Source organism: Drosophila tropicalis, unplaced genomic scaffold (genome assembly GCF_018151085.1).
Source record: "Drosophila tropicalis isolate 14030-0801.00 unplaced genomic scaffold, ASM1815108v1 contig_573, whole genome shotgun sequence".
In the NCBI taxonomy this organism is placed as follows: domain Eukaryota; kingdom Metazoa; phylum Arthropoda; class Insecta; order Diptera; family Drosophilidae; genus Drosophila; species Drosophila tropicalis.
In genome coordinates this window covers 103,316-127,265 of record NW_027173049.1, presented here as the reverse complement: position 1 = coordinate 127,265, position 23,950 = coordinate 103,316, and the positions used below count along the sequence as shown (strand labels likewise).

Here is a 23,950-nt window from a genome sequence, read left to right as displayed (position 1 = left end):
AGAAAAAACGGATTCAGAACACTTATTAATCTTACTGATTCTTACCAACCAACCAAATTTTATTAATATCGAACTAGAAAGATACCAAATAATCGTAAGAAGTGTCCATAAGGGTGAAACTGGCCGTAGGTTAGTGGCGGCGCTAGTGGGCTTAAGTGTTGGTAAGAGTGAACGAGATAGTATAAGGTATTTAAGTCAGTTGGTGCATGGTATATATTATTATAAATTTTGAATTTAGAAAAATCTAAAATGACTGGGAAGAAAAGCGAATTTCCATTGAATTCATGTGTACTTACATTTTTCCAAACAGTTTTTGTTATATTTGGAGAAAGTGAAAGCTGTTATTGATCGCTTTGGCTAAAATCCGATGAGTAAATCAAGAATTTGGACTTTTGTTTTAATAATTTTTATTTGGCTTCTATGGTACGACTTATGGTTTAAACTATTTGTAAGTACAAATCTCTCTGTTTATATACTTTGCTTCAATTGCGTTTCCTTCATTGCTCATAACTTGATCTCTGGATTGGGTTTTTGTGTGTTATTTTCAGCGTTTTGCGAAGCAAATAGTAATACTACGATATATGCACTATTTTTGTTTTTGTTTTTGTATTTATATAGATCGTTTCTCGTTAAACTAAATTCATCTCTAACTATAAAATCTGGGCAATAAATATTAAATTTATATGTATACATATATAGATATACATATATACGTGCATACATACATATGTATATAGTCTAATGTTTATGCTATGTATAATAATATTAACAATATCCGTGTGTCTAGGCAAATACATATGCTATAAGGTTCCAGTACATATTTACAAATGAACGATAGAATTATAGAAACAACTTGGTGACGAAGGTAGGTAGGTATCGGAGGGTGGGGGATGGAGTTGAGGACCTTGGAGTTTTGATGCTAACGAAAGCCAACGGCGGAGTTCTGGAGCTCTCTGAAACCCAGTAATCATAGTTGTCGGGGCAAAGTGCTGGCGTTATGGGCTAGAAGCAGCTACAAAAATACATATCAGATATATATAAAGACATATATATATATATATGCGCATTTCAACAGCTAGCAGCTTTTGTCTAACAACATCATTCTTTAGACATAATATGTATGTATATATTTGGGTATTATCCATCCATGTGAGTGACATGGAGTAGTCTGATTCGATATCCTTTTGCTTTTCTTTTGTTGTTTAGCTTCGTTCGGGACAGGAGCAATTGTCATTGGCGAGCTGCAGTCCGTAGGCGGATGTCTCGTGATTCTCCCTCAGCAGCTGTTAGTCCATATTATGTGGCGGAGTACTATTCGGACCGCCCATTATGAATGATGTGGGACTATGCACAGAAATGCTATCCAGGTCCAAAGTGCCATCGCCTTTTTCCATCAGTCCTCCGTCCTGTTTCATCATCATTCTGCGCCATTTTGCCCGGGCGTTCTGAAACCATACCTGTTGAAGAAGATATAGGAGTTTATTTAGTAACTGTCATCAACCTAATCTGTGTTTAGGTCCATCATCAAGGCCACTTACCTGTAGGACTCTCTTTGGTAAACCAGTTTTCTGCGACAACTGTTTCAGATCCTTGGCGTCGGGATTGTGATTGATGGCAAAGTAGGACTTCATGGTGCGCAGCTGATGATGCTTGAACGATGTACGCATACGTTTGGTACGCGATGAAGCGCTCATGTGGGAACCGCGCCCAAAGTCCACATATTCGGTGTTGAGATCTGCAAAACAACAAAAATTCGTATGTATTCATTTTACAGCGTCTCATTCCCCAAGCAGTCCGCCGTTTTATGGCTGCGACTGCTGCTGCTGATGATTGGCGCCATCACCCATGCCCCATGTCCAGATCGTAGTGGCTATAAAGACCACGGCCACGGCCACAGCCACGACCAAGACCAAGACCACAAGAACAGCATGCCCAATGCTCCTCTTGCTGCTTTTATGGCTTGAGTTTTTTACAATCGTTTTGCAGCATGTAGTAGTGTGTACCCACCTATATTCGTGGTGAACGCCTCAATATCCTTGGGTTTACGCTTGCGCGGTCTACCCTTTTGACGCGCCGGCTGTGGCAGTCCGGTGATGACATGCGATGTGGGCACAAAGATGCCCGTAGGAACAATACTTCGACTGGGATCCGAGTGTGGACTCGAGGAGTCGTTGTGCGGTGAACCGAATTGCGTGCTATATGGATATGTGGCACTCATACTGGATGAGGCGGCATCTCCTTCCCTTGCGATGCTATAGTGGGTTCTAATAGTGGTAATCATAGAAAGGTTAATTATGTTGAATAACAAGGAGAACTTCAAGGTATTCACCTGCAGTATATGAGGGCATCGATTATGCCATACTGATCGCCTTTAGTGAGCGGGGTATGGCAGACCGTGCAGCAGAAGCAGTTGACATGAAAGACCAAATTGCGGGCACGCATCACTAGCTCATTGGAGCTAATGGAGGCCAGGCAGCGCGAGCATCGACGAGTACCGAAAAAACTGCAATAATAATAAGAAGAAGAAGTAGGGGAATGTCATTAACACAATCAAAAGTGGTTAAATTCCACTTCCAATCGACCTCAGCCCCCACTCACTCTCTCTGGGCTAGCACAATTATATAGGATGATGATGAGAAATATTTCGAAAACTTCAAAACCCAAATACATCCCACTAAATTATGATTTCTTAAGTAATAACATGTTTGGCAGGAAACAACCCGCGCCAACTCAGTAATAGTAATCATGGGGCATCCCAGACAGATAGAGATTTGGATTCTTCGATCTGACAATGAGTGGCCGGCAAACGCCTACTCATCGTCATCCCAGTCATCACCCAACATCATCATCATCTTGGGCTACTGTTTTCACTTTCGCAAATGACAGATCAAAGATTACCAACATCGAGGTCCATAATCATTGGGGAGTTGCTGCTTGCTCTTTGCTGGTTTCGTGCCAAAAATGATGAGCCTGCCATTGCCATTTGCCATTGACTATGGACTATGCTGGAGACTATGTAGCCAAAAGCAAAGCAAAAAAAAAAAAAGGAAATGAAACATCAAATGCACGAGACACGCGATTTCTTTGACATTAATCAAAATAATTGGCGCATTTCACTTCAACTTCAACTTCGCTCAACAGACTCATTCTCACATTTTGTCGTCCGAGAAGGGGGCCTAGGCAGCTCCTTGCTCCAGCTCCACCAACAAGTAGACACCAAAAACAATTCCATATAAATTTATCATATTCATATATAGAGCGCACTTTAAGATCCCCACATACCTCACACTCTCTCTTTCTCTCTCTCTCTCTGTCTGTGTGTGTGTGTGTTCATTTTGGTTGAAAATTATTTGGGATGAGGCGCTGAGATTTTTGTCACATTGCCTTGTAGCACATCTTGTAGCTACACCACAACAAGGAAGGCTCCGACGGCGACGGCGACGATGGACTCTCACCCGATCTTTCACTTGGATCGTCTCCAGTCTACATCTGCCCTCCGCTGCCCCCGCCCCTTTTTTTCGGGGTATGTGTGTACCTTGCGCTGAGCAAGACGTAAGCCCCATAAATAATATTAAACATGGATGCAGCAGGCAGCGTCAACATGCGACGCTGGGCCTGCTACCAACTCATAAAACTGTTTCAGGCCACAGCCTCTGCAGACTTTATTTCATGGGGCCCCAGCCGTCGCTGCTGACACGCCCCTTGCGCCCCCTCCCGGGAACAAAAAGTAACACAGAGACCCGCGCGAGAGAGCAACAGAAAAATGAATTATGATTATTGCCATGTAAAAGAGCAGGCAAAATGTCAAAGTGACAACGCCTAATATATGATTATGTTTTCGACGCTCGAAATCTGATACTCTCACACACTAACACTGGACCGACCGACCGAGCGACCCATTCCGCTCCCAATCAGCTCCCAGCCTCCCAAACTCAACCGCAACGTCAGCTTTGTGATGTATGTAGATATATCTACACGGATATGTGGATATGTCTGTGTTTTTGTGTGCCCCCGAAGCTGTTTTGGCTTCTGGCGTTGCTGAGCTGGCCGCAGTTACGACTACTATTTCCCACCACATATCCGCATCCACATCCACATCAATCCTGAGACCCGGCACCGAGTCCAGTACATCAACTACCTCGGTTAACCGCATCGGATCGTTCAGTATCCTGCACTTGTTTCGTTGTGACCCGAAAACGTTCAGCAGAGTAGGCGTAACCCACTCAGATTGCCTCACATCTGTGATGGGGGAAGGACTAAGAGGACTCTGTGTGTGTGTGTGTGTGTTTGTGTCACTATGCAGATGCCTTTTGTCTGATATGTATTGTCGTGTCTATACGTATCTGTCTCATATTTAATGTTACTGTAGCAGAAAAGTCAAGTTTTTTGTTGCCTCTGATTACGCAAATAGATAAGTTGCAAGCGTCTGCGTCTGAAATGATAACGATAACAGCAGCACCACCATCGAAATCGTGGTTAAGTGGCGCACAGCGTTCCACTCTGCAATGGGCCACTCGCGGCCACTCGATGGCCTGATCTCGATGGGCAGCAAAAACCTGAATAGACCGAGGCAGCTAAAGACAAGAGACAAAGAGAGAGAAGAACACTCTGGTTGTTTGGAAGGCGGAATACCACTCTGTATATACATATGTATATGTACCTATGAATACGGCTAGGCTAAGAAGGAGTGCACCACTCCTGCACAGTGAAGTGTAAAACCGACGTGTGGCGCAACCGGCAGGGACGTCGGCCACGTTTTGTAACGTGAGAGCATTTGTAACGCGTTGAGGGATCGGGATTGGGATTGAGCGGCGACGGCGCTGTTTTGCGCTGCGATGCTCTCAGGCTAAAGTTTCAAGTGCCACCCGCTGGTTCTCTGGCTCTTCCGATTACATACAACAACACCGGGAGGAGGACAAACAACAACAGCAACAAAAACAACATCATCGGGGGCTGCAACTTTGAATTTCCCAGCAGCACGGACTACCTAAAAACCCCCCATCCATCCCAAACATCACCCCAGAAAATAAACCCCGTTCAATGCATTTTGCAAATATTTCGTATTCGTTTTTTAATGCTGCTGCCGTGAGAGTTTCTCCTTGAACCAAGGGAAGGGCTCTGGACATCCCATGGTGATAATTCGATTCTAGGTTCTCCCTCTCCCTAACTAAACTTATACAATAATTATTTGCATTTTTTTCTTACTGGTAATGTGTGTTATGTTTTGGTTTTGTTGTGACTCTCGCAAGCCATTGATAAATCCTCTTCGAAAGAGATTTCTATATATTTGTGTTTTTTACGTGTTAAATGCCCTGGAAAATTAGTTCGGGTTTGTTGTCTTTTCGTTGAGGTTTGCGGTGGCATAAACAAACGATCTCCTAAGCCCTTTGTGCCCTTTGTGTGGTGCTGACCATTAGCATGAACGGTCTCAATAGTAAAACAATTTGATTTACATATTTAAACGTTCTTTAATGGGAGTTTTCCGGCTTCCAAGAAAACTAAAGAAGACCAGTCCCATCCCCTGCCCCAGTCTATGCTCAGTGAAATTGTGTTTATAATTTTATAGTCGAGCTGATTAGATTACCTTTCATACCTTTCGACCTATCTATCCCCCCTCCCTTCCGCCCTGCTCACTGTCTCTATCATATCATTTCGGCGTAAAATGATTTTTTAAGATGCCCATTAAACATTTTAATTATCGCGTTGCGCGCTGTGAATAGTTTTTTTTTTTTGTTCTTTTACTTCTTTTTTATATTTGTTCTTCCCATCTCTGCCAGCTGCAAGTGTCCAGAAAAGTTTAACCAAGCGAATGGCCTGCGGTGCCTCATGATCAAGGCTAAAGAGGAGGGGGAGGAGAGGGAGGAACCTTTCCATCACAATGGAGAAGCCCAAGGATACCCATTTATTGAATCTACTGTGATTTTAATTTTCTGTTTTAGATATTTTCTGTTTACATATTTAGGCGATGGGGCCCATTGTAGGTAGTAGTGATATTGCGGCGCTACATGGGACACGGCACTGCTGACAAGTGCTCATAAAATATAAATACTGCGCTTTTTTCTCAGACTTTTTGTTGTTGTTGTGGTTCTGTGTGCATGTTTCCAACAACCTGAACTTTTGCTCAATCTTCTGACGACGCCAACACAAGGCGAAGACGACTCTAAGAGGGTTTTTGAGGTAGATGCCTACCGTTTTTTCGTCTTGGCTTTGGGGGCGGCCAAGGCGGCCCCTGGCTAGAACATAAAAATGAAGAAGAAAACAAAACCTTCATGAGATTGAATCGTTAAACTGCTTGACCTGGGTTGTTCTTGTTGTTGTTGTTTCCAGTTGTCTGGTTGTTTTTCAATTTCAAACGCTCTGGGCCTTCTTTTATTATTTTTTTTTTTTCGTCAGAGGTTTTGGACCCCCTCAAGTTAATACTCATGCCATTTGCACTGTTTACTTAATGAATTCTTTAACGTTTTCTTTTTTTTTTTTTTTAGATTCCAGAAATTTTGGGTTGCTTTCCATCTCGGCTATCTCTATATCTATCTGTATCTACGGGGCTACAAGAAATTATTTTATTGCATAACGCGCGATTTCAGAGTGGTCGTAAATTCGGTGCTCGAGTCTCCTGCTCGTTGGCCACAATTAAATGGACGCGCTTGGCTGACTTTCAAAACTGTAAACATTTTATGCCAAACTTTTTTTTTTTTTTTTTTTTTTTTTCTTTATTTTTATTCCACTTGCCTACTTCTGGTCACTGGTCGTGTCCCCCCATCATCGTCAGAGAGGTAGAGAACGACGTTGTTGTTGTTGATTAAGACATTTTTTAGTCTTCACCCCAAAAATGAAAAGGAAAAAAAACCCATTCGAGTGGAGTTCTGATAACGAAGCCAATCAGTGGATGAGTTCTCGTTCCTCTCAATGAATGAAAAGCCAATCCCCAGTCCCCAATATAGAGATAAAACTTATAACACTGGGCTTGCATCGAAATACAGTTTATTGGGGGTACGGAAAGAAGAAGCCTCACTGTACAGGCCACCTGCCTATATGTCTACTCGGTCTGTCCTCGGTCGCCTGATAAATCCAACTGGCCTTATCCGTTATTGCCATCAGTATAACATCATCGTGATAGATAAGCACTTGCTGCTTGGACTTTTATGACACTGTCCACGAGATGTGGCCACGAAATATGCAGAAATGAGGTGACAGTATACAATTTTTATTTCTTCTCCTTCGTCGGTCTGTCCAACTGTCGAGTGGCATGGGTAGGAAAAAACAAGAATTGCATAGCAAAACAGGTACACACGGTGGTGCTGCATGATTGTAAAAATTTCATTGAGAAAGGGGGGACAAGTCAAGGGAAGGGAAGGGAATGGGAATGGGTTGGGGGAACATAGCGACGATCGGATACCAACAGAGCGGGAAGCTTACCATGCAACTGCAACGGTGTCGTATAATCCACAACAATCCAATTATTTGCTTTGAGAGCTTAAAACCTAAACAACGAAATTATGAACGGGTCTCTTGGCCTGGTCTCGATGGCAGCAGCACCACCGTCCACAGAACTGGAACTGGCAATGGCTAACGGAGGCGGTGTGGCGATGCCGAACATGTGTTTTGATGACGAGATTAGTGAGAGACAAAAAGTGAATATACATATACATATCTATGTAAAATATGCTTGTATGTATTTCTGGTCAACTGGTAGCCCAGGTGAACATATGTTTTAGAGCTTATCGGATATTTTGTTCACCGGCAAATTGGCATCTTAGGCACTAAGTGCTCCACTGTGAACCAATTACCAATGGTTTCCACCAATGAAGGTCGTTTCAAATTCTGTGGTTTCTCTTCTCTTCTCAAATTTATAATCATTTCTTTTTTTGCGAAACTTATAGTAAATCTGGTCATGTCACTTGATGTCAAAATCTTAATTTAGTTAATAAATAAGTAAATAATGGGTTGATTCACTTCATTTGCGTACAATGAAAATTTCATCTTCACTTAGAATGTAACTTTTTAAACAATCTCTCAAAACTATTTGTTCGGCTTTCAGGGTTAAAGAACAGATTGTATAGAGAATTATTTTTTTAAAATTGTTTTTAAGATTTTCTGTGTTTTGAAAATTAAAAAGTTTAAGCAATAAACAAAAGCGATTAGTCCAAAAACTAATGGCTAAAGGTGTATATAATTAAGTTTCTAGATTGTGTTTTTACTAGGTCAAAGATAATCTATATATAATTCTAACCTACTACGGGTTAAAGATATGCTTCAAAACTAATCTTAAATTATAAATTATACCACACTTTTTTGTTAGAGAATCTCAATCACTTTCTATTCTTTATTCTTTTCTATTCTTTTTTTGTTTGCAAAATCTACCAAATTTGATATTTAAGCTACAAAATTAGGACATAATCATGATATTATGCCAAAGAAAGAAACTCATAAGAATAATTGTGGATAGAAACTAATAAAAAACATATTCAAATATAGATAAAAGTAGTAATAGGTTTTATCATAAGTGGGCGTGGCTAAATTTTCAAATAATTAATGTCTGCGCGCTTACTAAAGGATTATTCATACCAAATTTGATGAGTCTAGATATTATAGTCTTTAAGAAAATCGAGTTTGTTGAAATAGCGGAGGCGGAAGTGGGCGTGGCGAAAATTTGAAGTAAACTTTACCACCTTTGCTGCCACACGAGTCTACGTACTAAATTTGGTGACTCTAGCTCTAAGAGTCTCTGAGATCTAGGTGTTAAAACGGACGGACGGAAGGAACGGAATCGGTTGTTGATGCTGATCAAGAATATATGTAGGTTTGTACATATATACTTTATGGGGTCGGAAAAGCTTCTTTTTGCCTGTTACATACATTTAGGCGACTTTGATATACCATTTCATCCTATGAGTATAGCCAGATATCTATAGCCAAATATAGAACCAAATAACATCGGATGACTTCTTTTGGCCCACCTTATATTTGACTTGAAATAATTTACGAGAAATGATCGAAAGACCTTAGATATCCTTTCAGTATTATATTCTTACAAACTAATGAAGTAAATTGAGTTGAACTAAATTGAAATATGTCAAAGTTATATTATTTTAACCAGTATAGGACCAAACAGTGAATTTTAAGATAAGTGTTCCTCACTAAAGAAGACTTGTTACTAAATTTTAAGATAAATATTTTTGCTAGAATTGGTCTAAACAGTGTTAGTCCAATATCTGTCGGGTCAGATTAGTTCAACAACAAAAGACATAGATATCCTTTGCCCTATTTCGATATATTTTAAAAATCTATAATCAAGAATTAATATTTGCATCTCCCTCTATTTTGAATTTCACTTTCATCTGTTTATATACTTAGCATCTATGAGTAATAGAATGTTACAGATGAGAATAACTGAATGTATATAAACTGAATGTAAGAAGTATCTTTAATTGTACTGATATTTTCAATTTAAATAAAGCTTTTTATGAAATATTTAATGTTTTGCCAAAAAAAACTTACAAATAATGTAAAATCTAGAAAAACTAATGCCATCAGCACACATGAATGAAATTTTAATACCACTTGAATAGGGCAAATCACCTAAAGTCTAATTAAAAGTCACTTTCGTAAAGTATTTCAAAAGTTTGTTTGTTTTGTTTTTGTTTCTGTGTGACTTGTTACTTGGCAATTGATGGGCTTTGCATGCCATCCAATTCAAGCGTGTATTAAATATATGATTTTTATTTTTATTTCATTTTTCGTTATTTCCATATAAAGCATGGGAAAAACATATGTTTCACTTGTATGCGATATTTTATATGAGTTTTTATGCCCACCGACGCTTCGCCGCGCCGCGCCGTTCCCTGTTGTTGTTATTTTTTGCTTTTCAATTTGACAAAACATGAATTTATTTCATTGGATGCGTTGATGTTGGTTCATTGGAATCCCTGTGCCTGGTCCCCAATATCATCATCATCATCATCGTCATCCCTATTCCCATTCCAACTCTGCGACCCGAAAACACCCACAAGATTTACATACAGTTAACGGTGCATAGGGCATAAATTTTGCTGTTGCTCCCGACTCGGCGTTGTCATATATTTGACATGTGCAATATAAATCAAGAGAAAATGTGTATGATAAGAGAAAGGGAGAGAGATAGATAGAGAGAGAATGACAATGGAGAAGGGGGATAAGAGGTCGCTCCATGGCCACGGGTTTCGATTTGATTGATAATGCCAAAGCCGGCGGAATGAAACGAAACGAAATGAAACATTACGGCGGAATGGATTGTGTATGACATGACATGGCGGTCGCCAAGCGCATCCCCCCCAAAAGAAAAAGCTGACAGATCCAGACCAGATCCGACCCGTCTGTGTGTGTGTGTGTGAGTGAGTGAGTGAGAGTGGAAGCGGAGCGAAGCGGTTGCGCCACAAACAAGACACAGATACTCATACCAAAAACCGACCCCAGTTGCAGTTGCAGCCACAGCCGCAGACTCCGACTCCATCTCCGACGGCAACGGGCTATGGCAACTGGGAATCCGACTACGATGATGCATACATACATATATTTTGAAATATGGAGCGGTAATAAATGTCACAAGAATCATTTGAGAGGAAATACGAGTGACGAGCGTGACTTGCATTGAATTTATGGTACGCCGAGCAGAAGGCAAAAGTTGAGAGAGAATATTTGTAGTTTTTCGGTGCACCGCATCAATGATAAACTTTTCTGATTTACGCAGTTTCAAGGCAGGTGTTGCTGCCTTCTCCTCCTCCTCCCCTCCTTCTCCTCCAGAAGAGTTTACAAACAAAACGCTGAGAGGTGGAAATGGGAGGGAATACAATTCATACAATTGAAGGAAATGCCAGCGGATCTGGATATTTTTTGGTATAATTATAACCTGTTTCTGTTTCCATTTTGTCGATGCGCTATTCTCGCGTGTTTTGTTGCAGCGCGTGAAATTGCATTGCTGCAGCTTCCTATTTCCACACTACAAAGTAGGCACTCCGACCTGAGCAGAGGGGAGTGGACACAAACAATGAAGAGAGCGGTAGGCACCCACCCAAGCAAAGAGTGTCAACCAGGGTTTCAGGCCTCACATTCAGGCCACATCTTAGCCGTCTTGGTCGTAGGGGTAGCGTGCGCCGAGGTGAGTGAGCGTTCTTGAGAATGCAGCGGAATGCAAGCAGCAGAACACACGCAGACCCATTCAGCCACGCGGAGGAGTTGGTAGTGTGTCTATGGGCATGGCATTGGAAATTGGTGTTTTGGTTTTGGTGGTGTTGGTGGTATCTCCGTTGCGGTCTGCTTCGCCTCGTCACCGTCATACGCTTAGCCTTCGCACAGTGGTGCAAAACAATGACGGTGGCTCTTGGCGGCTTTTGGGCTTTCGGAAAAGCTGCATGCATAAATATTTCATTTGCGTGTTTGGCAATCATTTTCTAGTCAATGTCTTGCCACGGAGGTTTGAGGTTTTATCTGATTCATCAGACTTAGGCCCCATTGCGCCCTATTCCCTACACACACACACACTCACACACACACACACACACACTCATTGAGAGTAAGTGTAAAAGTCACTTCCCAGAAGTCGTCTCTTGGCACTCCGACCTGCGACTTACCTATAATAATCGTTTTTGCAATAAATGTTGCCATCACGTGAGTAACATGAGGATTCCCGTTCCAGCGGTTGCCGACATGCATAGCACTGCAAGCAGCTGGCATGCCAGCGTTTTTCCACAGCGGAGAGGTAGAAACGATCCTGCAAAGAAAGACAGAGAGAGAGGGAGAGGCGGTCAGGCGGGGTGCATTCCATAAATGACAGATTACATATGAATTCGTATAGCGGATCATAATGGTTCCGACAAAGAGTTTATAACCACATGATATCTTACACTCGAAATTTTAATTTAATAATAGCAACTACATAGACACTAAACTATGACGTGCATCCGCCATCATCATTCAATATAGTTCAACGACTTCTTTCGAATAATTAAGAAGCTTTTCTTAAGCTTAAGAAGATTACATTTGCATTACTTCCATAATTACTAATGAAAACACAGAGAGAGTGGGAGAGAGACGAGTTTAATACTAACTAAGAATAGTCCCTTCTTACCAATCCAGCGAAATGGCTTAATCAGAATGGCTAAAACTTCCTTTTTCGCTGTGGTTTTAAACCGGTTTAAATAAAGAACTCCATTTTGATGCCGTTTTCGGGAAGAATAAAAAGCACTCAAGGGAAATCTTTTAAAATCAAACAATAAACACAAAGTGAAAGTCTGTGGCTAAATCTTAAAATCATCCATCCTTATAGAACATTTGTGTTTCGAGATCAAATTATGCAATACTTTAATTGTTTATTGCTTAAAGTAACGCATATTTTGAAGCTCGATAGAATATTTTAAGAACAGCTGATAAATGTTCATCTTATTTATGCATAGGCTCAGGTCAAAGGCCAACAATCAGATTGAAAACTGTTCTTTAAAGTATTTGTCCTTTAAAATATGCTAACAAATATTAGATCTTAAGTTTAAAGTGTTTCTGTAAGAGTTTTTCCTAAACTTTTTCTCTCTGCAGTAAACTTATATTATCCTATAACTAAGTATTGTCTTATTTGAATGTATATTTAATGTTAAGATTATAAACGAAATGGAATTGAAGTTTAGAGTTTAAGCAAAGTCTTTCATTGAATAAATTTAAAAAAATAATTGTAATTGTAATATTTTCTCTAATGTTATATTTTTAACAGAGAACCAATAACCTAAGTAAGAAAAACTTTGAAATAATTCAATTCAACTTAATTCATCATTAATTCTACGCATTTTGAGCTTTAGTTTATTATTTTTAACTTTGTTACATATTATAAACAACATTTTTGTTTTGTTGTCTAAAGACAATTTTAGTTTTTCTTTGATTTGGCAACTATTTTACTTCAATAATAAGAATACTATTGACATCAGCTTGAAAACAAGCAATTCTTTGCTCTAATTTACAAGAATTAATGTTCATATTCGAATAAACACTTCAAATTATGACTCCTTTATAATAGTATAAACTTTAAAAGTTAGAAACAGTTAATGAATATCGGTTATATATTTTTAACCGTTTCCGGCTCTTGAGAATCGTATGGAATAGTAACTTATAAGTCATATACTTAAATAAGTTAATTTGAAAATGTATTGAAATTCCCCTTACTTCGAATTTATCTCTTTTCACTATCTTTCCATGTCTTTAAGGCAGTTGTTGATAATCAAAATTAGACCTTAGTATTTTAGCTACAAAATTTTATTAATATGAATTAAGCAACAATTAGATGTCCGTCTGTCATTGTTCCTATCAGTATACCATAAATAATTTCCTTTGTTCTCCTCAAAAAGAATCAAAATTATTTAAAAATTATCCGAAAAATCGTTTTACTATTGTTTTAAATGTTTAATTACTTCTGTAAATTATAAATTTGATGATAACAAAGACAGAAAGAGTTTTTATAATTTGCTTTCTTTAAAAACTTTTTGATGGTTGTTCAAACGGACGAACGGACAGACAGATAGATAGACGGACATATCTAGATCGTCTCTAAATATACTTTATAAGATCTAAAAATGTTCCCTCTGTCATTTTGGCGACTTTAATATACCATTTCACCCTGTGGGTGCATGGTAGAAAAACCATTAAGTAAATTGATCTATATTTGTCTATTATTCTGTTATAGTTAGAAAGAAGAAGCACTTACCTGGATTTGTCGCCCACAGCCGGCGCAATCATCTAAACTTCGGGTTATTTTGCTATCGTTGGTGGACTCGGGACTGCTGGGCGGTCCGTAGGGTTCCGTTTTGAATGATATGCCCGATGTGGTCTCATCACTGACTTCAGTGCAGTCCGTGCGACTGCGGCTAATCGAGAATTTGGCCGTGGAGTCTTCGAATGTGGCGCGATCGGCGGTTTCATAGCTGCACCACAGGGAGAACAAATTAGCTAGATTCATCCATTTGGATTAGTTGAATGGTTTCAGCTTACCTTCTAAATGACTCACTGCTGCCGTATGCATTGCCAAATGGCTTTGTACTGTGATCACAAATATCTGGACACGAGGATGAGGAGCATGTGCGAAACAATGGGTGATTGTTATTTGCACCTGCAGCACTGCCACATTGATTGCTCCCTTGATGTGCTACAGGTGGTGTTGGACTTTTCTCCCTTGCGCCGGGCCCAAGAAATCTTGCGCTCTGCTGCTGTAATTTGCGAGCAATAAAAACGGATTTATGCATATGTTAATAGTCGGGCTGGACAGGCAAAAAAAAGAAATAACCCCAGAAGGATAATCAAAGGGGGAGTGGCACGATATGTGAGATACGCTTATGGCTCATTGCTGTCTCACTCAGCTTTGAAATGTTTTTTTGAGAATCATTTTCGAGGCTGTTCACCAAATGGTGCATTTAATTTTCAATGGCTATGGCGGCACAGGCAAAGTCAAAGTTGATTTCAATTAAAGAAACAAAAACTTTTCGCGTTTTTCCAAGAAAACGTTGCGCGACATTTGAGACACTCTAACATATGAGGGAAACCTACGAGAACAGGTCCTACACACATACATACATACGTACATATGTATATACGCCATTGCCCAGGCCAGAACAAACGATGCTCATGATGATGATGAAGATGATGAGGATGATGAGGATGATGATGCCAGTGCATTCATTGAAAAACACCATATTTCTCGAGTACCTACTGATGCTGTCAGAGCGGAGTAAAGGCAGAGACAGGGCACGGACTGGGGATTGGGGACTGGGACTTGGGACAGAAATCAGACAGACATCATGTCGCACATTTGCCAAGTAAAAGATCTCATACAGGCAATTCTGTTGTGCTCACGTCTCGCCTCGCCACGAATCATCGATGCTCCAGTTTACTTATTTTTGATTAATTAGTTGAAAATAGATTGCAACTGTGCGCCAATCTCCATCTCCCTCGGTCTGTTTTGTTTTAGTTACATTTTTTTTTTTTGGTGAGTTAGAAGGATGACAGGTTTTTTGCGTTTTTTGTGATTTTTTCTCTGTAGAAACAAATAAAACTTCACTTTGTTTTGTGTCCATGTCTGAGTTTGTGTATTGCTTTAGCCGATTTTATGAAATTTACAAAATATTTTGTTATGTACATATTTGCTTGTATTTGCTTGAGGAACACGTTGTTACCTTAAGGGGAACAACAACAACAACATATGAGGAGGCTCATGCCAAAAACAAAAACGAAAAAAGAGCAGAAAATATCAAAACATTCGTCGTGCATTTCTGGCTGCCATCTTGGCTCGAATTTCGCCATTTTGGTTTTCGCTTTTTAGGCCTGAATCACTACATAATAGTAACTGCTATCTACAAAAATGTCCATTGACAAGGCATAACTACATTTCTTACAAATGCGTTCCCATTACTCAACCTCAACTCAACATGTTGTTACTTATTGCAACAAAAAAAACACCTAGACACCTACAGAAGTGCGTATTAGCCAATGTGGTGTGTGTGTGTGAGTGTGTGCAGGTGTGAGCACAGGTGAGCCAAGTATCTCTACTATATGCAAAGTATTTCAAATTAATAACAAGAACTAGGCAAACTCGATCATTTAATTCAAGTGCTTGTACATTGAAAAGTGTGTGTCTCTTTGTTGTTTAATTATTTATTTAGGTTAATTTAATATTAAATTACAGGTTGGCAGGTTTTTCTTTAAATGCCCATCCAGCTAAAATGTTGATATAGAAATATATTCCTTTATTTTTTTTGTTGTTTTTTGTGAAAACGAATGAAATTCTATCCTATATTTAGGTATGACATTGCCCCGAATAATTTCATAATTTTATTTTGAATTAGTTTTCCATTTCATTTATTCAATCTTCATAATAAACCTTTCAAATTAACTTAAAAGTGCAATTGAAAGAAACTTCAGCTTGTTTGAGATTCGATAATCGAAGAGTATGGAAATCCCCTACATTAAAGTTGTGTTCAAATACCCTTCCTGGGACACAAATTTAATAATAAATAAGAAGCAAGCAAAAAAATATAATAAAAAAGGCCTAAGGACCTGCTGGGGCTTAAAATATGGAAACAATATCTATAGTAAATGAAAACACTTCTGATCTATTTAAGGACTAACTGAAATAGTTGTAGGTAAAGCTTAGATTCTTATGCTGATCAAGAATGTATATAAATTATGGAGTCGGAAACGTGTCATTCTCTGAGAAGCAAACAAACATAAGACCAACTTTATGATACCCTTAAATATAAATCTAATATGAAGATAAAGTATTTCCCTATAATAGTAAGTTTATTAAATTTGTCAAAAATAACTAATAACTAATCAGACACAAGACTAATGAGGTATTTCAACTTCATACCTAAAAAAGAATCTTCAAAAGGGGTCACAATTTCGATCAATAGTTTTAGTTCTTACGTTATTGTGCGATTCTAAATAAAGTTAACTTTTCCAGTAAAAGAACATAGGGGAATTACTTTTGTTACCCTCCCTTACTTTGCCTTCCGAGTAATGGTTCAATCAGCATTCAGGGAACAAAAGACTTGAGCTAAATCTGGACTCACTGCTGCTTGAATTTATTAAATATTTATAATGTACACTACAAAATGATTTCAAAGCCCTCTCTAATTGATTAATTTATAAACAAATTAGTTAGAATGAAAAAGGCTTGGCAAATTTCACAGCTAAAAGGATACAATGACAATAATTGGAATAATATATAAACCTTTTTTATGACTGACAACCTTGTGTTTCGCACGTGCCGCAATTAGTTTTAAATTAACTTTTAAGAGACTTTTCAAAAAGATTGATTTACTCATTTTCAAATAGTATTCAAACTATTAAAAATGGCATCTAATTGCTTTCTGTTAACTTTTTTGAATTCTGAATCATAAATCTCTAGTCAAAAGCATTTCAACAAAGTTTTAAAACGATGAGTTCATTTAAAATTTGTACTAATGACTATATAAATTGCTCTTTACTGCCTTTTAAAGTAAAAGTAATTTTAAACACTCTATTCAATTGATTTGTACATTACAATTAATACATTTGATTGGATAAAACCAGTTATATAGCCAAATAAAACAATATTAAGTTAAAATTTACTGAAATTTCTATGTCTTAATTTGCCGGCAATATCCTATTATTAACAGTATCTCACTTGTTGTATAATGATACCTGGTTTATTGTCCAATTGACAATAATTGATTCCAATCTAATTGCCAGTTATTAGAATTATTATTGATAGATATCATCCAAACCTACAATTTGAATCAGGTGGATCAGGTAGATTTTAAACATATCAACGCTAAAACTAGTTGGGAATCACAACAGTCACATTAGAATTTTAGAGTCGAGGAGAAACTAACCAAAAATTAAATCCTTTTGGTTATATTAAAGGTTAAATGGTATTCAATTCATTGATGATTTTGATTGTGTCACTAAAGTATTAAGTCAAATTTCCAGGACCTCCCTAGATGCCCCAAAGATATAAATAAAGTTGTTTGAATAACTGATATGGGGACATAACTTCTACAGATTCTTCATTCTATCTGCCCAACTGATTTCTGACCCAATACTTAACTTGAACTTGAATAACATACGATTTGGAAGTATTATTGCATTAAATTTAACAAATCAAACATATTAAGAAAGTGTATTTAGTGCAGAGAACTTATTATTCATTCGACTTTGCTAAGAAATAATCCCACTGAAGTTGGAATACGGACGAATCGTAGATTAATGATAATAAAATGTGACGATTATGTCCGGATAGAAGCAATCTTGATAGATAGTAGAAACAACACACTTTCGGAATGAAATATAAGATGGGCTTGAACTGCACAGAACACACTTTGCTCTGACACACTCATTGTTGTGACGATACCCTTGGGCTGTGGGCAAGCTCATGAGTTCGAAAAGCTCATCTCAGCTGAATCTGATCTGTTGTGTAGGGAACACAACCATCAAGTGCACTGGTAATCACACAAAATTCCCCATAGTACGAGAATTCCTTTGAATTATACTACCCACGATGTGGATTTCCAAATGCACAAGGGGGTTTCTTATCAGTACGGCAGTGGCCTTTGCTGTCGCCGTCCGTCGGTGCGTCGTTCCGTCCGTTCGATTTGTTGTCTGCCGGGACCGGGCTAGGCTATATACATACATTGCTGTGCTTGGTTTGTGCTAGCTTTTCGGTCTGGTATTGATAACATTGGTAACCCGGGTTTGCGAGATAAATCACAAATTAATCAGCACTTTGTGTGGATCGTGGACCTGATGCTGATGCTGCCGATGCTGAGTCAAGTGTGTGTTCCAACGATCACAACTGACAATGAGTTGAAATGAAATGTTTCATAAATTTGTCAGGCATAATCGTTGACAGGGATGTCTGATGGGCTTATCGTGGACGCTGCCCCCCAATTTGAACTCCAACTCCAATCCCAATCCCAATTCCATTTGACTCGATTGGTTTGGAACTTACCCAATGCATCACAGGGCGCTCCTCGGTGCAGACGCCCATGTGCGTCTTTTGGAATGACACGAGGTCTATTTCCAAGGATGATGTCTGTCTCGGGTTGTATGTTCGTTGCTTTTTATCCGTTTGACGTGTTGAGTATTGGAGAAGGCTACGGCGGTATATTGGTCCTGATTAATCCTGACACTTGTCGCATATATGTATAAGTATGTATGTAAATTTGTATATATCTATGTTGGGTATTTGCGTATGATTGTTATTGCTGCCACTTGGACCTGCCAGATAGAGACAGCTTAATTTACGATCGAGTTGGGGCGAAAACACTCTTTTGAACGTTGTCGATTTATGGGCTTAAGATTTTATGTGCACTTTTATTGGCATGTTTGGCATCTTCTCTTCTTGACTTTAACAATTCTTCGCTTGGCTTTTGAAGGCGTTTATTGCAGATGTGTGTGTGTGTGTGTATGCGTGTATATAAATTGAGATTTATTATTGTATTGGTTAATTCACTAAATATGAATGTAGATTCGATATCTTCTATTATTTTTTGTATTTTTTTAGATTCAAGGTAATTTAAGGAACATTAGGGTCACACACACGAGCACACAGATGACGATGACGATGACGATGACGATGATGGAGACACACACACACAATCACACGAAAAAACACACAGCACCATCAACAACAACAACAACAACACAAACACAGACACAATTCACTTGACTCGATGTCAGGTAGATATTGGTAGATATAGGCTCCTGGCCGCACGGACTACGATCGCGACGGCGGCAACGGCAATGGCAACGGCGAACGGACAAGCGACACCGGTTGCAATGTCAACGACGGACACAGCGAGTGAGAGAGACAGAGCGAGAGAGTTCCAAATTAATTTATGACATTAATTTACGAGACAGCGCGAGAGAATGGCACTCCGAAATCCAAATTGAGTGGTAGTGGGTCGTTATGTTTTGTGTGTTTGCTTGAGGACACATCGGAGATCGGTTCGAGTTTGTACGGCAGCCCAAGATGTTTGCTACTGATAAGGCATTAGTGAGGCGGATGCGCCTCGGCTTTGTAGCTCTTTATTGCCGACAGATCCCACCGATCGTATTTTAGGTGACTTCTTCTTTTCCTTTGATAACTAAATAAGCAGCTGCCTGTAGGTCATAGGTCGTGCAAAACGCCGCCGGCGGGGGTCAGGTTAAAAGGTGCTGCAGACAGAAGGTGATAGAGTAGTGGTTAATGCCCGCGGCAAAACAGCCACTAAGATTTTGCTCTCTGCCAAATGGGGAAAAACTTCCGCGTTACACGTTTTCCAGATCCACGCACACACGTGAGAGTTACGACGGTTTTTCTTTCTTGTTTCTTTTCACGCGACAACAAAAAACAGTTTCGATGACTTCGCTCAAAAGCCTCAGTCTCGACTTCGTGTTCGACGTATAAACGTATCCGTACCCGTTAACCGGAGCTCTCGCGTGCACACAACCAGTCAGCAGAGCTGCGTATCTGGGAATGTTTGCTCAGAACGTTCGAACGTAATCCCTCCCTGGCTCTGGGTCTCTCGTAGCTAGCCGTTCGTTTGTTCGTATCTGTGTGTCTGTATCTGTGTGTGTGTGTGTGTCTGTACTCTCGTGTGTGCGTGTGTTGGTGCTGGTATTGGGGGTTCGTATTGCCTACTCTTTTACTCTCCCTGTCTGCCATTGCGGCAAATGGCGGCGCTCTCAGCTCATTTGCGTGTGTGCTAGTATGTCGCTCTCTTTCTCTTCAAAGTGGGCGTGGTGTTGTTGCCGCATATGCTCTCCCCCGCTTCGCTCATAGCGTTTGCTTCAAGAGTGGGAGTGTGGAGTCGGGGAAGGGGAGCAGTGGGACCCCATGACAGGAATAAACGTGTGCTCTCTCACAGAAGACGCTGGCTGCTGGGCTGGGTACATAAGAGTAAGAAGACTTTTGCTTGTCGCTGCCTGTTTCTTCTGTTCTTGTTGTTAATTCTGTTGTTGTTGTCGGGGTTGGGGTTGTGTGTTTGCCTTTGGATCTCTATGGCGGCGACTGGGCTTGGACTCCTTCGGCGGCGGCGGCGGCAGCTCCTGCTCCTGCTGCTGTAAAAGGCAAAAAAAAAGTTTTTTTTAAGAAAATCGAGCAGGTCTTATTTATTTAGATTTTTGCTTTGGAGCATTTTACGATATTTTTTTTTATTCTTTTATTTTTATTTGTGTTTTTTTCTTCCTTTTCTCTCTCTCTGTCTCTATCTTTCTCTTAAAGTTTTTTATTTTATTTTTTTTTTTTTTCTTTTTGCTGTCGATTTCTTTTCTGCTCCTACTGCCACTTCTGCATTCTTATTGTTGTTGTTTTTGTTGTTGTTGCTTTTATGGCTTATGAAACACAACCAGCTTCAGACACGGGACAGAGAAGAGTGTGAGGTGGGTTAGGAGGACTAGAGAGTAAGAAAACGGGGGGAGGTGGAGAGGGCGTATTCAGGGGGTTTCTTTCTTCTCATTTTTTTTTTGGCAGTAAGTATCGGATTCGCATTGTCAGCTTTTCGTATTTAGTATACATTTCCTAATATATAGAAGTATCTGCAATCAGTGATGGATTTCAAGGGCTGAATTTGTTTTGGGCGCCCCTCTTCTCTTGGATCTGTTCAATTGTTCAATCTTCCTTAAATCATGTGGAAACTACCAACTTAAGGTCTTCCTTGATGTGATCTCTTGATCACTACCAAAAAACCAGAGATTTTCGGGGTGTTAGTCAGTGAAGAGAAGAGAAATTAAAATTTAAGGCTTCTAATTGTGTAGTTTCTTTCGAATTTTGTTGGTATTTTGTTTGTCTATAAGGAAAAACCTCTTACAATTGGATCCGCTCCTTTCCATGTTTAAATACTTGTGTAAAAGTTGATTTTTTTTCTCTTTTGATTTCTTAAAATATGTAAATTGTTTGGCAACAGTTTAAATGTATTATGTTAGTAAATTCATGCAATTTGATCGAAAAATGCTTTAAATTATTATTTAAATATATAAATATTTTGCAATTTGAAACCTTTTTGAATGGCAACTATTAACTTTAGACTTTTAGCCTAACTTAAAGACTTAAATTAAAGGTTATTGATAATTTAATTTTTAAGAGATTAAGTTTCAATAATATCATTGAAAACTCTGTGATTAATATCAATTTTTATATAGTGACAAATGTATTCAAAAGAGATTTCTTTGAATAAAGAGTTGTCTAAAATATAAGGTTGACTTTAGTTGTAATTCCCAACTGGTTGGCTTAGAATTTTATATAAATGAACTTGTGCCTGCTGATTCGAATGATTGATGGATATTTAAATATATGTTTTCTTATTCCAATTACGGCTGACAATATTCAAATAGCCTACGATTCTTTGGCAGCAATTATTCAAATTCAACTCCATTCATATTTCCATGTGGAATTCATACATACATATGTACATACATGAGCCTGGGAACAACATTCTCATCACCCATCATCGTCATCATCTTCGATGTCTTCGTAGTCGTCATCGTCCTCGTCCTCGTTGGTAATGTCGAAGAAAAAAATAAAACGGAGAAGGATCAATTAAAAGAATTGATAGATGCTCTCAAGTTGACAATGTGATTTTTATGCCACAATGACTCTGCTGGAGACCAAGTTGAGGGGGTTCTATGTGTTCCAACGAGTGCTCATGGATGGGGGGATGAGGTGGGGCTGTTGTTGGGGATGTTGGTGCCGTTGCTTTTGCTGTTGCTGACATCGTTGTCGATGGCTGTCATTGAGTTTCGCATTTCAGAATAAAAATTCAAAAGTGCTCTGGCTGTGTTTTACGTTTGAGTTGCGGGTTCCACCTGCCTTGCCGTGTGCATTTATGTCTGTATGTCTCTCTAGGTGTGTGTGTGTGTGTGTGTGTGTATCTGTGTGGCATGTTTATACATCAACGCGTATATAACAAACAAACATATAGAGCAAAAAGAGGAGACGCGCGAAGAAGGTCCAAAGTGCTCCTTGAAAACTTTCAGCTCGTTCTCATTCGCTATGTGCCAGCAATTGTGCCTGAATAACAACAACAACACTAACAACAACAACAACAACCCATACAGTGGAACATAAAACAACAATGTGCTGAAATCTTTTGCAAAGTTGTTGCTGCTTGCCCGTTGCCTTCACCAGAAGGCTCCTGCCTTCTGTTTTTCTTTTCTTTCAGATACTCTTCTCGTACTTGCATTTGCTTTTTACATTTTTCTTGTTCCTCGAAAGTGTTGAATGTCTGCGGAAAGTTACAAAGGTGGTGTCGTCGCCGTTGCCCCGCTCTACGGCCCCCCTCACCACCACAGTGCCCCCACAATTCCTCCCATCCAATCTACCTCAGTCGAATCGACCCTGCCGCCATTGCCAACTGACTCTGACTCTCTGACTGGCCCCGGGCACACTCTTGAACATTTTCTGTGCCGTATTGCATGTACTGCAAGTTTTCAGTTTTTTATTTCTTTGTTATCGTCAAATAGGGTATTTGTGGCGGGTATATTGGCACTCGATAATAGTTTCCAGCAATGTGATTCGATTGAGATACATATAAGATCGGATAACGGACACAAAGTAAATTTCAGTGGGTTCTTTGCTTTGCAGAAGGTCTTCACTTTTCGAAATCCCTTGGAATATCAGTTAAAGTTCGTAAAGCATTTCCCACTTTACTGCAGGGTAAACACTCAGTCGACCATGATGAGACCAAGTTTATACTGATGTCTGTTTCGTTTTTGTTGTCTGGTTAGGGCCAGCAGAGCTTCTGGCATTCGGTAGCAGCTGCTATGGCAGTTTCCTGGCACGTTTTGTATTGGGTGTGGCTGCTGGATGCATCAACATCCACATCCACCCACACACGATGCACACACCAAGAGACGCAGACTGAGAGACCAAAAGACTTGAGTTTGCTTGTCTTTTGCCGTTGAATTTGCCATTTCAAATTTTTGTTTTGTAGCTGCTGCTTCTACCGTTGGGTTTTTCGGTTTGTAGTGTTTTCTAAAAGGATTCGAAATGAGGGCTTTGGCTTTGGTTTTGCGTGCAAAGTTTTCTTCTGTTTTTTTTCCGTTGTTGTTGTTTTTGTTGCAGGGGCAGTCGCAGTCCCAGATTCATTCCCAGCTCCCATACTTTAGAGTGTGCAGTGCCAAAGCGCAGCACTTGTGTAACAAGCAAATATTCACATACATATATATATATTTATATATACACCCACACCCAAGCACACACACACACACACACACACTTTCCGACGAATGGAAACGTAATATCGGATTTTCGTATTTACGTAACTGCGGTTCCTGCTCACACACATACACACACAGAGAGAAGAGGCAGCCAAAGAGTCGCCGTAGTCGCAGTAGTTTTTGTTGCTGTTGCTCTGTGTGTACTTTGGAACACCAAAAGGTTGCTTTGTAGGGCACACCCACACACACATCTACACAGTGATAT

At 39.5% G+C, this 23,950-nt stretch overlaps 1 protein-coding gene across 1 annotated transcript; it reads right to left on the bottom strand.

Annotated features, from left to right (window-relative positions):
* Positions 1-390: 390 nt before the first annotated feature.
* Positions 391-19,970, bottom strand: ap (apterous). Its single transcript, XM_068288055.1, has 8 exons — positions 18,497-19,970; positions 14,005-14,219; positions 13,721-13,937; positions 11,607-11,746; positions 2,330-2,503; positions 2,008-2,264; positions 1,539-1,735; positions 391-1,457 (listed from the first exon to the last, which is right to left on the bottom strand). The coding sequence occupies exons 1-8, from the start codon at positions 18,533-18,535 to the stop codon at positions 1,287-1,289; spliced, it is 1,410 nt and encodes a 469-aa protein (XP_068144156.1). The 5' UTR covers positions 18,536-19,970; the 3' UTR covers positions 391-1,286.
* Between the last annotated feature and the right edge of the window lie 3,980 nt (positions 19,971-23,950).

Bases quoted from the DNA above. Each gene is read 5' to 3' on its own strand.
- ap (XM_068288055.1), bottom strand. From the start codon at position 18,535: ATGGGCGTCTGCACCGAGGAGCGCCCTGTGATGCATTGG. The intron at 14,220-18,496 runs GTAAGTTCCAAA...CGCAAATTACAG, and splicing joins AGCGCCCTGTGATGCATTGG to CAGCAGAGCGCAAGATTTCT. The intron at 1,736-2,007 runs GTGGGTACACAC...GTTGTTTTGCAG, and splicing joins GGCGTTCACCACGAATATAG to ATCTCAACACCGAATATGTG.